Raw genomic sequence first — 13170 nt, 5'->3', positions numbered from 1 at the left:
TATCACGGCAATTCTTTCTCTTGGCTTAGATAACTATTAAATGATATGCGTGAACATTACTTAACAGGCTGCACAATACTTAACAGGCTGAGGAAGCTGGGGTGGGGACAACAGCCTATTTGTTAACAACATGCGTCCTTTAGACGGACTGTTGCATCATGTTATACAGGGAACAAACAAAAACTAAATGAGGTATTGATAGAAAGAATAAATATATTTGTTATGCAGTTTCTGAAACTAGAATACACTGGGCACTAAATAAATGCTCAGTATATAAATGCTTCTTTGAATCTCTATTTTAAAATTACTTCCAGGGCACCTGAGTGGCTCAATCGGTTGGGCGTCCGACTTCAGCTCAGGTCATGATCTCACAATTCGTGAGTTCGAGCCCTGCGTTGGGCTCTGTGCTGACAGCTCAGAGCCTGGAGCCTGTTTCAGATTATGTGACTCCCTCTCTCTCTGACCCTCCCCAACTCACGCTCTGTTTCTGCCTCTCTCAAAACTAAATAAACATTACATTTTTTTTAAATTACTTCCAATTTTTCCTTGTATTTGTTCAATGAAATATAAAATATATGTCCTCATATATACTTTATTTCTCTATTTCTTATTCTCCCCTTATTGTTTTCTTTTTAAATTTATATTCTTTTAAAAGCCATTCCCTACTATTAATGGCCAATGTCATACTTCTAAAATATATGTATTGATCCCTCTTCAAGAAATATGTATATATCCATTTTTTATTTGACATCTCCATTTGACATCTATAAATTGTTTATTTGACATCTCAGATTTAACATGTCAATAACTGAGTCCCTGTTCTTCCTAATCTCAGATAATATCAACTCCATTCTTTTAACTGTTGAGGCCAAAAACCTGGCTGCCATCCTAAATGCCTCTCCTCTTCTCATGGGCCCCACCCAATTTATCAGCAAATCCTGTAGGCTTTGCCTTGGAAATATCTAGAATCCAACTACTCACTGCCCCCATTCAAATCACCATCATTTCTCCTGGATTATTACAATAGCTTCCTAACTGGCTTCCCTGCTTCTGTTTGTAATGCCTTTTGGCCTATTCAACACAACTGCCAAAGTGATTCTATGAAAATGCTTTACTGAGTTAGTCCTTCGCTCAAAAGTGTGCAGCGGTTCCCCACTCTGACCTCACTTCCTGTAACTCTCCCTCGTTCACCCACAGGGGCTTTGACTAGAATACTCTTCTCCCCAAAGAGCTGTACACTGGCTCTCACACCATCTCCGCCTTTGTATGAAAGTCATCTTCTAGGCGACACCTTCTCTGGACATAATCTACAATGTCATACACCCCTGCCCCAGACCTTCCATGTTCCCTTCTCCGGTTCAGTTTTTACTCAGTACTGCTCGTAAGATATCATGAAGTTGAACTGCTTTACACTGTTTATCTCATCACTTAAATGTAAGCTTCAAGAGGGCAGCAATTTTTCCCCTTTTTGCTCACTGCTCTTAGGACAGAGAATAAATGGAATACAGTAGATACTCAATAAACATATATCGAATGAATCAAAGCGTGACTGGCTATATTTTGTGATCTCATGAGGAAGGCTGAAAAAATTAACAAAACTGTGACCTTCCCTAGCTGTGTCATCCACTTCAGGAGCCCTCTCAAAGACACACGTCCCCTTACCTTACTTGCTGGCAGAACACTCACCCTCTTCCTCTTAGGTGAATCCTGATTAGGTCAAGCCACTTAGATAAGTAATGTTTACTATGCCAATCAGGGGTTTAAGCACAGGCATATGATGCAATTATGGCCGATGAAGTTTACTTGGAAATGTTTTTCTCACTTAAAAAAAAAAAAAAAGTAGCATGGAAAAATGTCCATCTTAACCAAAGTTTGCCAAAACACTCAAGGCAACAGTATAGAAAAATGGAAAATACCATGTGGGTTCCTGATAACACCACTATGGCAATTAATTACCCACCTGTTCATGTTGGGTAGGATGATATATCCCCTACTGTTTAAGTTATTTTGGTAATGTCTTCTATTACTTATATTTTAATTAACACAAAAAAAATTTCAAATAGGGGGCGCCTGGGTGGCTCAGTCGGTTGAGCGTCTGACTTCGGCTCAGGTCATGATCTCGCGGTCCGTGAGTTTGAGCCCCGCGTCAGGCTCTGGGCGGACAGCTCAGAGCCTGGAGCCTGCTTCATATTCTGGGTCTCCCTCTCTCTCTCTGCCCTCTCCCGCTCATGCTGTCTCTGTCTCTCAAAAATAAATAAACACTAAAAAAAAAAAAAATTACAAATAGTCACACGGTTTCCTGCAATGTGTTAAGTCAAACTAAAATGAAGATGGATGTCAGGTGCCCCCCCGCTTTCTATTAAGCTGCATGCCTTACAGAACATGTCATATGACAATAAAACAAGATCTCCCAACATGAGTCATATTTTCTCACAGGAATTAATTTATAAACAGTGTGTTCTTAATTAAGAGTTGAAAATAAACATATGACCAAAGCAAAGGCAATCCAAATATAGAGCTTTGAAATAATCTAAATAGTAAAATGTGCTCTAAACCACCATATGCCTAACAAGGATCTGCAGAACTATCAGTACTTATCCAAAGGAAGGAAGAAAGGGAAGGAGGGAGAGGGGATGGTAGGTGGTAAGGGGGAGGTGGAAGGTCCCAAGGCCAAACAAAATCAGGACATGATGGATTAAACATAAATAACTACACTTCCTTTGTGTGTGTATATACACTGGAAATTTAGCTTCTAGTTGATCTCACATGTTCCCCTTCCTCTTTGAAGTAATTCTAGGTTGGAAGGGAAGAGAGGTTGTGGGTCAGTAATGGTTTGTGTCAAAGGGCTAACAGTCATCAGGTTTTGATTTTTACCTCAAAGCCAAACCGTTAGTAACAAAATCAAAGCTTTATCTATCTGAAACTCTAACTTTGAGTTCTCACTGTAAGAACCTACCAAACTACAGTGTTTCCTCATAGAAGTCTTATAAGCTTAGAAAATTTCTACACATGTAAAACCCCTATGATATTAAATAACTCACTTTAGACATCATGGGCCCCAAATAGAAGATATAAAAAATTAACTTCATACAGGATAAACTTAACTCTACCCTTAATATAATACCTATAATATATGGTAGGTATTTAATTACCAATCTTTTATTAGCTGTCAAACTGAAAATTTACTGATTTATGGCTGTTAAAAAAATTATTGAAAGATGCTGGGAAAAGTAGAAATTTCCTTTAAAATCTTCTCAGCATACATTACAACAGTAAAAAAAAGCAATCAAAATTATTCTGCTGGTAAAACCAAAAAGTATTCACGAATCAATTTAACTGAGGATGTTAGTCCCGACAGTATATCTGATCATGGTAAGGCTGAGTATCTATTGGCAATCCTGCCTCATCCTGCTCTACCCTGCTTCTCCTTTGGGTTACTCTCAGGCAATGAAGAGGAAGGAAAGCAGAAACATGAATAAAAACTGGATTAAAAGTATAGAGCCATGGAATTATCCAAAACAATGGATGCTATCTTAGTCCAGTCAGGCTGCTAACATGGAATACCATGGACTGGGTTGCTTATAAATGACAAACATTTACTTCTCACAGTTTTGGAGGTTGGTAAGTCTAGGATCCCCATGCATGCAGGTGCAGCATCTGGTGAGAATCTAGCTTTCTAACTCATAGATGGCCATCTTTTCACTATACCTAAAGTGGCAGAAAGGGAAAGGGATCTACTTCAGGCCTTTTTTTTTTTTTTAACGTTTATTTATTTTTGAGACAGAGAGAGACAGAGCATGAACGGGGGAGGGTCACAGAGAGAGGGAGGCACAGAATCTGAAACAGGCTCCAGGCTCTGAGCTGTCAGCACAGAGCCCGACGCGGGGCTCGAACCCACGGACCGTGAGATCATGACCTGAGCCGAAGTCGGACGCTTAACCGACCGAGCCACCCAGGCACCCCTCCTTCAGGCCTTTTTTATATGGGAGCTCATCCCACTGTGAGGGCTCTACCCTCACGACCTAATCACTCCCAAAGGCACCACCTCCCAATACCATCTCCTTGGGGGTTAGGATTTCAACATACGAATTTTGAGAAGAAAATAAACATTTAGACTATAGCAGATGATATTTAAAATTTTGTTTTTCCAAATACTTATTGTTATTTTGACTGCAGGAGATTCAAAACATTTTAGTGTTTTATCTTAATTTAAGTCAACTAGATAAGCATTATACAAACGAAAAAAAAGTATTAATTCCAAAATTCCAACATTAACTATTACATCAAAAAAAAATTCAGAATTTTATTTCTCACAAGTACTCAAGGCCATGTCCAAAAGGGTATCTATGGACTCACAAGAAAAACTAAAACTTACTGTGCACAGTATGTGCCAAGAATGACATTAAGTGCTTTCTATGGTTTCATTCTTTCTTTTTTCTTTTAATTTTTGAGAGACAGAGAAAGACAAAACACAAGTGGGGGAGGGGCAGAGATAGAAGGAGACACAGAAGCAGAAGCAGGCTCCAGGCTCTGAGCTGTCAGCACAGAGCGCGATTCAGGGCTCGAACTCACAAACTGTAAGATCATGACCTGAGCCGAAGTCAGACGCTTAACCGACTGAGGCACCCCTATGATTTAATTCTTTCAATTCTCAAAACAACGCTATAAAGTTATCCCCATTTTACAGATGAGAACACTGAGCCTTAGGAGGTAAGAGGATTAGTCAAAGCCAACAAAGTAAGTGGCAGAGTTAGGATTTACACTTGTTCAAAACCACCACACCATAGTGTCTCAATGCTTGTCAAATTCAATCTATTACCTATAAATACTGCTTTGAGTCTAATGTGGCTTCCTTAAGATTTTTAAGAAACCTCAAATATATTTCTATACTTTAATGCCTCTCAATAGGGAATGCAATTTTTTTAATGAAGTTTCTACTTTTTTAAAAACAATTTTTTTTTTAAATGTTTATTCACTTTTTGAGAGAGAGAGAGAGAGAGCACAAGCAGGGGCGGGGCAGAGAGAGAGGGAGACACAGAATCCGAAGCAGTCTCCAGGCTCTGAGCTGTCAGCACAGAGCCCGACGTGGGGCTCAAACCCACAAACCGTGAGATCATGACCTGAGTTGAAGTCTGGCGCTTAACCAACTGAGCCACCCAAGCGCCCCAAAGCTTTCTACTTTAATTCCAGTATAGTCAATATCCAGTGTTACAGTTTCAGGTGTACAATATAGTGATTCAACAATTCTACGCATTACTCAGTGCTAGTCCTGGTAAGCGTACTTTTAGGAATGCAAGCTTTTAAAACAACTACTTGGAGGGTTAACTCCCAGCCATTATAATTAACTTTTATTAACTGGTTGGGAAGTGAATGCCCGGTTTTGACAATTATACTAAGTCATACATTAACTCACTTAATCATTATCTATAAAATAGATACTATTCAACCTTACAGCTGAAGAAGGTAAGGCTCAGAGCAGTGGAATGACTTGTCCAAAGTCACACCACAGCTAAGGAGCAGGCCCGGGATTCAAATTCAGGTCAGTGTGCTTTTATAATTCATTTCACAAACCGCTACTGAAGTAAGCCTCCACAGTGTCAGACCAATCACCTTGGTCAACCCATCTCCCGACCATTTCATGAAAGACTAACAGTCTGTTTTTAAATCACTGGTCAAATTTTCTGCACCTAGAGCTATACAAATATAATTACTAGTCCTTGCTGCCCCCATGAGCCTCTTTAAATAAAAATACATCTTTAGGGTAGTCTGGCTTCTGGCAATGTATTTAAACAAATTCACCAAATATATTGCTTTTGTTACTACCATGGCACAAGCATTCTGAATTTTCCTTACTGTAATAAAGCCTATTAAGTCTTTTTGCAGGAAAATCTCTAGGACTTTTGTAAATACCAAAAAACCTGAGGAAATGTTGATCCTTTAAAATAAATCTTGACCTAGTAAGAACTGGCACCAGGCCTCTTATTTTCTTGCAGTCAGCAAAACTGCAAACCTATAAAAATTCAAATAGTAGTTCAGGGCATGCATTTTGAAGCACCTGCATATGTGGTGAGTCACTTTACAAACTCATACTTTATACTGAAAACTTTCTTCACTTGAGTACAGAGGCAGAAATCACTTAGAAAACCCAGAACTGCTGTACAACAAAAGAAAAAGCAAGTCCATTTGGGGTTTTACTACTTGTTTCCCCTGACAACTGTCTTCCCTAGAGGGGAAAAAAAAAAAAAGAGTATTACTATTGGCTCCTATGCACCTTGCTTGATAGTTCAAACACATTTGGAAGCTGCTGTTTCTAACCCTGTATTAATCCAGATCTTTGGAAAAATCAACTGAAGGCCAACTTAATCATCCAACAGAAATAAGCAAGTGTGTATGGGGAGAGCAGGGTTGAAGGAAGTAGAGAGAACTGGGTCAGTAGGTGGCAGATGGTAACTGGTTTAAACTTGAAAGGAGTTCAAATGCGTGGAGCAGGGTTTGTGAATACTCTTCAAGTGGAATAGAAGCAAAGAAAGAAAAATGCAAAATGTGTGGAACAGCGGTCTTTATTTAGAAGAGTGTGCTATTGAGTAAAACAGCAATCATCAACAGTCATCACCTATTTTATTTCTTCTGGAACATACAGAATTAACAATATTGCGAGTACAACACTATCCTTCGAGAACATTACACTGGTGACAACAAATTTTATTTCCTCATTTACTCTGCAAAATATTCCTTTGATGTAGGTTATAGCTCAGGTTACAGATTAGGAAACTGAGACTCGGGTGAAATGATTTGTTAACAGTCTGTTTGGTAAGCTATGGTTCAAATATAAATCTTATGACTCTAAAGACCAGCATTTTCCATGTCACTGTGTGAAACTGTGGCCATAACAGTGGTTACTCTTAGTATCTGCACAATAGGTAAAAGAGAAATGCAGCTGGTCCTTGAACAGCATGGGTTTGAACTGTGCAGGTACGCTCTCTTTCAATAGATATATTGGAAATTTTTTTGGAGATCTGCAACATTTTGAAAAAAAAAAGATGAACCAATGTAAGCTAGAAATACCAAAAAATTTAAGAAAAAGTTAGGTATTATTGCAAGACTACAGTATATAATACACATAAAATATGTGTTAATAAAGTGTTTATGTTGTCAGTAAGGCTTCTGATAAACAGTAGGCTATTAGGAGTTAAGTTTGGGGGTAGTCAAAAGTTACAGATTTTCAACTGTGCCAGGGATCAGTCCCCTTAACCCCCATGTTGTTCAAGGGTCAACTGTATATCCTTTGGGTGTGTATGTATATGTGTATGTCTGTGTGTGTGTATATACATATGTATATATATACACATATATGTGTGTGTATATATATATGTATATGTGTATATATATATAAAACGAACAAACAAAACAACTACTGCTGCTTTCTCTCAAGTTACACTATTGCGAAAGACTTAAAAGCTAAGTAAATAGCATTCTGTGGTCACCAGACTAGGTTTAAATTGTAACTTTCCAAGAAATATTGTTCACCCTTAACAGAAACTCATGGGAGTACTTAAAGAAATGAAAGTATTATTTATCCATTTCTTATTTACTTAAATTACTATGAAAATAGTAAATCAGCACAAATTCAGTATTAATACAAACTCTATGCACATATTTTTAACACATATGTCAAAGTAACAATAACATTCATGGTCAGGTTATATCCATTTCAATTAGGATAAACACTTAGACTTCTTTCTGAATTTTTGTCTGTATCATAAAATAAAACCAAAGGATCAAATTTTTAGTCACCATTAAAAAATTAAAAAGGCCAAATATTTTCTATTATGACCTAGGTAATAAAACAAGGGCTCTCTGTAATGACCACCTAAAATACGCCTGGGCGGCCTATAATGTTAACTTCCCAAACCTGCTTAGTTGCCAACAGAACAGTTTCCAAATTGCACATCATACTTTGTCACGAGTAAGGAAGACTTAGAAACCGCAGTCATTGCTTCCTCCTTACAAATTCAGTCTCTGTTACCAATTCGTGTCACCAACATCTGAGCACTTAAACACAAAAGAATATACAGGCTCATATTTTCAGGGTCTACGGATGATCACAGTATTCATGCCTCAAGATGCTGGTTCTATGAAACTTATTTCCTCCCTCAACCTCAACCCCTCTTCTTCTTTGAACTAATTCACAGTTATAACCCAGATATACACAATATCCAGATTTGTTTTTGAGAAAAAAAAAAATCTCCAAAAATCAGAAACTTACTCCAATCCTACATACTGTTCTTAGTACAAGAACTATACCCCAATTAAATTTAAAAAAGAATTCACCATCCCAAATTCAGTCTCGTTTAGAACCTCCGCTAGCCAGGTAAGCTATTTAATTTTAAATACTCCTAGGAAATAGAATTGACAGGGATGGGGTCACCTTTGAGAAATTTATGGAAATCTATGAGATGATGCCCTTCAAAAAATGTATTTTACTCCATGTAATTCAAACATACGATGAATTAAGGATCAATTTTGGAAAGGTGTTAACAAAACTTTTAAATCCATTCATCTCTGAAACTGTTGCATTTCACACAGGTAATTTATTACTTTCCCCACAGGCCTATTTTCTTTCTTGTTTCAGATGAATAGTAAAGAGACTTATTATAGTAAACATTCAGCTAACACATTAAATCAATCTTGCCATTATTCAGGTAAGAAACAAAACAACATTCTATATGTTTTACATAAAAACAAAGAAACTTATGTAGTCAACAAGATACAGTTTGAGTACTTTCATGAACACTTAGCCCACACTTTGGAACCTACAAATTTCTTTTTTTTTTTTTTTTAATGTTTATTTACTTTTTTGAGACAGAGAGAGACAGAGCATGAATAGGGGAGGGTCAGAGAGAGAGAGGGAGACACAGAATCTGAAACAGGCTCCAGGCTCTGAGCTGTCAGCACAGAGCCCGACGTGGGGCTCGAACTCACGAACCGTGAGATCATGACCTGAGCCGAAGTCGGACGCTTAACCGACTGAGCCACCCAGGTGCCCCAGAACCTACAAATTTCTAACACACATGCCATAGTGTCACCTTCACACAGATAACTGTTGCACAGTAAGTTCAAGTGACTTGCGTCACATAACATGGGATGAGTTTTTATCCTTTTCTTAATTATTTCTAGAGCTCCAGGATATACCCTGGAGGAGTTATTTCAACGACATTTTGATTGATAACTATATATATATATATGGCAGAAAGCTGAGTGCTTTACCCATCACAACTTTATAAAAGACATGGTCCCTATCCCTTAGAAGTTTACAGTCTTTCAGAAGAGATGAATAAAATAAATGCAGTGTGAATGGTACTCATCAACTAAGGGAGAGTGTAAGAGGGCACTTCGGTGTGATTACTCAAATCACAGAATGGGGAGCGTTCTGGTAAAAGAAAATGAGCGGTGATCACAAGACACTGATGATGAAGACTGAGAAACCAGTGTGGCCGTCTAAGAAATGTGCACTTTAACGTCTTTAAGGATGAGGCAAATGGAATATGATGCTGAGAAGTAGGAGCCAGATACAAATAGGACTTGGCCTTTTTCTTATAGGCAAAGGTCTTTGTTTAGAGTTATGATACTTCAGAAAGATTTACTGTCCTATAGTATATACAATGTGAATAATAAAACTTAATGGCAAAAAAAAAAAAAAAAAAGACCAGTTAGAAAGCTACTGCAGTAACAATCATGAAGTACTAATACTTGAATTTGGAAGATGACAGTGGAAAGAGAAAAAAATAAACCCAAACCCATAATTCTTCCTGTTCTAATGAAAATGATTACTGAAATAGTCATATATATCATGTGCTGATATATGAAGGCATAAAATAAAACCAAATACTTGTAAACACACTTGCATGAAAACTTTGGTTAAATGATTGCATAAAGTTACCTATTCTACAAAGGAAAAAACATTTATAATATCTGCTTTCAATATATTCTAAGGTAGCATATACAATTTCTTAATATAAGGCTTTGATTACATTTTTGTATTATTTTAAAAACATTTATTGTAGGTGGCCTAAAAATAAAACTTTCAACAACTACAATTAGAAAATATCTATATACAACGAAAGACAATCTATACTAGATAGAAATCACTTCTTAAAAACTATCAAGGTCTATTTGGTTCATACTAATTTTAAGATACCAAACTACGATGTATGTCTCTATATTTCACAAGAACAAAAAAAGTATCTTATAAATATCCTTCTCTGATAACATTATTTTTATGATCCAAATGAAAAAATATACATGTAAATACCCAAAAGATAAATTACCTGACCATAATTATAAACCCTACTTTTTGAAACCACATAGTTACATGCTACCTTTCGTAGGTACATACGTATCAGTCTGAGAAATAAACTACTTTCAACTAATTCAAACTATCAAAAGTATTATTATATATACAACTGAAGATCTTTGTTTCCTCATGCTTTAAATATTCCCTATCCCTAGAAAATTCCTAAGGCACATTTTCAGGATTGGAAAAAAGTGTATCTTTTCCACGCATTCAAGAAATATTTACTCAATAAATACTTATGAGCTCCTTCTAGATGCTCATTAAAAAACAATAATTTTCAAAGGTATAATTGATACACAAAAAGCTGTACAACTTGATGAGATTAGAGGTAAACACAGACTCATGAAATCTCTGCCACAGTCAATGCCATAAATACATCCAACACCTTGAAAAGTTTCCTCCTGCCCTCTTTATTTTTTGTATGGTAAGAACACTTAACATAAGATCTACCTCTTTGCAATTTTTTAAATATAAAATACAGTATTGTTAACCATAGGTAGTATGCTGTACAGGTCTTTAGGATTTATACCTCTTGTGTAATTTAAAGTTTGTACTTTTGACCAAAACCTCAGTTTCTTCCTCCCAATTCCTGGTAAACACCATTCTATTCCCTGCTTCTATGAGTCTGACTATTTTGGGTTCCTCATATAAGTGAGGTCACGTTCTTCTGTCTAGCTTATTTCACCTAGGATAATGTCCTATAAGTTCATCATGTTGTCACAAATGACAGGATTTCCTTCTTTTTTAAGGTTGAATAATTCCATTATATGGAAATACCACATTTTCTTTATCCGTGTCTTGGCTATTGTCAATAGTGCTGCAATGAGCCCCAAGAGTGCAGATAGCTCTTCAAGATCCTAATTTCAATTTGTTTTGTTATATACCCAGAAGCAGGACTACTGGATCATATGGTTCCATAATCATTGTGTTCAATAGTGGCTATACCAACTGATGCCCAGCACTACTCTAGGTCCTTTCAGATATATTAGGGATGAACAACACAACATAAAAAGATTCCTGCCCTCAGGGAGCTTTCACTATAGAAGAGGAAAATAATCAATAACCAATAATTTTTTAAAACTTAATTTCATGGTAGTCTTAAAGGTGGTTAAGTGTTGTGGAAAAAGAAAAGAAGTAAAAAAGGAAAGAGGGGAGGCTTCCACCTTGAGTGGTTACCAGGCTAGGCCTCATCAAGAAGATGCCACAGCCTTATCAGCTAATACAAGAACTTTAATTTTACTACTACTAAGATGAAAGCTTAAAAGCAGAGGAATGATTTTCTTTTTCAAAAAGTGGCCAGGGGACCCTGGGTGGCTCAGTCAGTTAAGTGTCTGACTCTTGGTTTGGGCTCGGGTCATGATCTCACAGTTGGGGAGTTCAAGCCCTGCACAGGGCTTTGTGCTGACAGTAAGGAGCCTGCTTGGGATTCTGTCCCTCCCCTACTCATGTTCTCTCTCTCTCAAAATAAATAAATACTTTTTCTAAAAAAAGTAGCCAATAATATATAATGTTAGAACTGGGTGTTGGGGCACCTGGATGGCTCAGTTGGCGACTGATATCAGCTCAAGTCATGATCTCACAGTTCGAACCCCACATCAGGCTCTGTGCTGACAGCTCGGAGCCTGGAGCCTGCTTCAGATTCTGTGTCTTCCCTCTCTCTACTCCTCCCCTGCGCACTCTCTGTGTCTCTCTGTCTCTCAATAGTAAATAAATGTTAAAAAAAAAATTTTTTTTTAAAGAACTGGGTGTCAAAAAAAGTAGATTTCGTTAAAAAGGAAGAAGTAGTACTATATATTAAAAAGGAAAAAAAAAATGAGTAGGACTATAAAACAACTACCACAGATCTAGAGCCCAAAGTAACAGCTAACATACAGTTATAGCAAGTATTAATCCAGGAGCTTTATCCCCCATGACAACACCACGGGTTACCATGTTCAAAGGTCAATACTACCTTATCCACATTCTGAATTACATTCTGAATTCTGAACACTAAAAAAGCTTAAAACAAGCCAAACTGGTGGTAAAATCTGATCTAAGTTCATATAAGATAGCATATAGATCTTGATTTATCCTACTTGGCAAATATATACATGAAGAAACATTACCCCCAAAATCTAGGTAACCTTTAAATATCCTAATTAATGAAAAGTCATAGATACATCTATAAGTATACATATAACCATTTTTTCTTAACTGCCCTATTTTATGCAGGAGATAGAGGAGTTACATCATTCAGTTTATCACAAAAACCAGCCATGCTTTTACAAAATGGACAAAAAGGGGGGCACCTGGGTAGCTCAGTCGGTTGAGCATCCAACTTTGACTCAGGTCATGATCTCATGGCTGGTGAGTTCGAGCCTCACGTAGGGCTCTGTGCTGACAGCTCGGAGCCTGGAGCCTGCTTCCGATTCTGTGTCTCCCTCTCTCTCTGCCCCTAACCCACTCGCATTCTGTCTCTGTCTCTCTCAAAAATAGATAAACATTAAAAAAAAATTAAAAAAAGGAAAAACAGGAACATACAAAAGAATAAAATTCTATTCAGCATATAACCTAGAGTAAGGTGGAAAATATGAGTCTGCTATTACAGATTTTGAATTGTACAGTATAAAGGTAGTGTATTTTTCATACATGTGCCCCAACCATTGACTAATTGCTTTATCTGATGTTCAACAAACGGAAACGTTACTTATTTCAACACCGAAGGAAAACCAGGCTGTTTGAGACCCACTAAAAAGATGGTATATTAGCTTTCAACATGGCATCTTTCTACCGGATTTTAAAGGATACTTTTAATTAGATAGGAATTTGGCAAACAC

General features: G+C 37.1%; 1 protein-coding gene across 1 annotated transcript in view; it reads right to left on the bottom strand.

Annotated features, from left to right (window-relative positions):
• Window positions 1–583: 583 nt before the first annotated feature.
• The window catches only part of LOC132683867 (uncharacterized), a 36681-nt gene continuing 24094 nt past the window's right edge, over window positions 584–13170 (bottom strand). The window contains exon 3 of the mRNA XM_060640289.3: window positions 584–1821. Within this exon, the coding sequence (XP_060496272.2) occupies window positions 1800–1821 (22 nt within the window). The 3' untranslated portion in view covers window positions 584–1799. The remainder of the gene's footprint in view (window positions 1822–13170) is intronic.

This window comes from Panthera onca, chromosome C2, assembly GCF_046562875.1.
Source record: "Panthera onca isolate mPanOnc1 chromosome C2, mPanOnc1 haplotype 2, whole genome shotgun sequence".
Lineage (NCBI taxonomy): Eukaryota > Metazoa > Chordata > Mammalia > Carnivora > Felidae > Panthera > Panthera onca.
The sequence above is the reverse complement of the archived record's forward strand: the minus strand, read 5'-3'. Positions and strand labels throughout refer to the sequence as shown.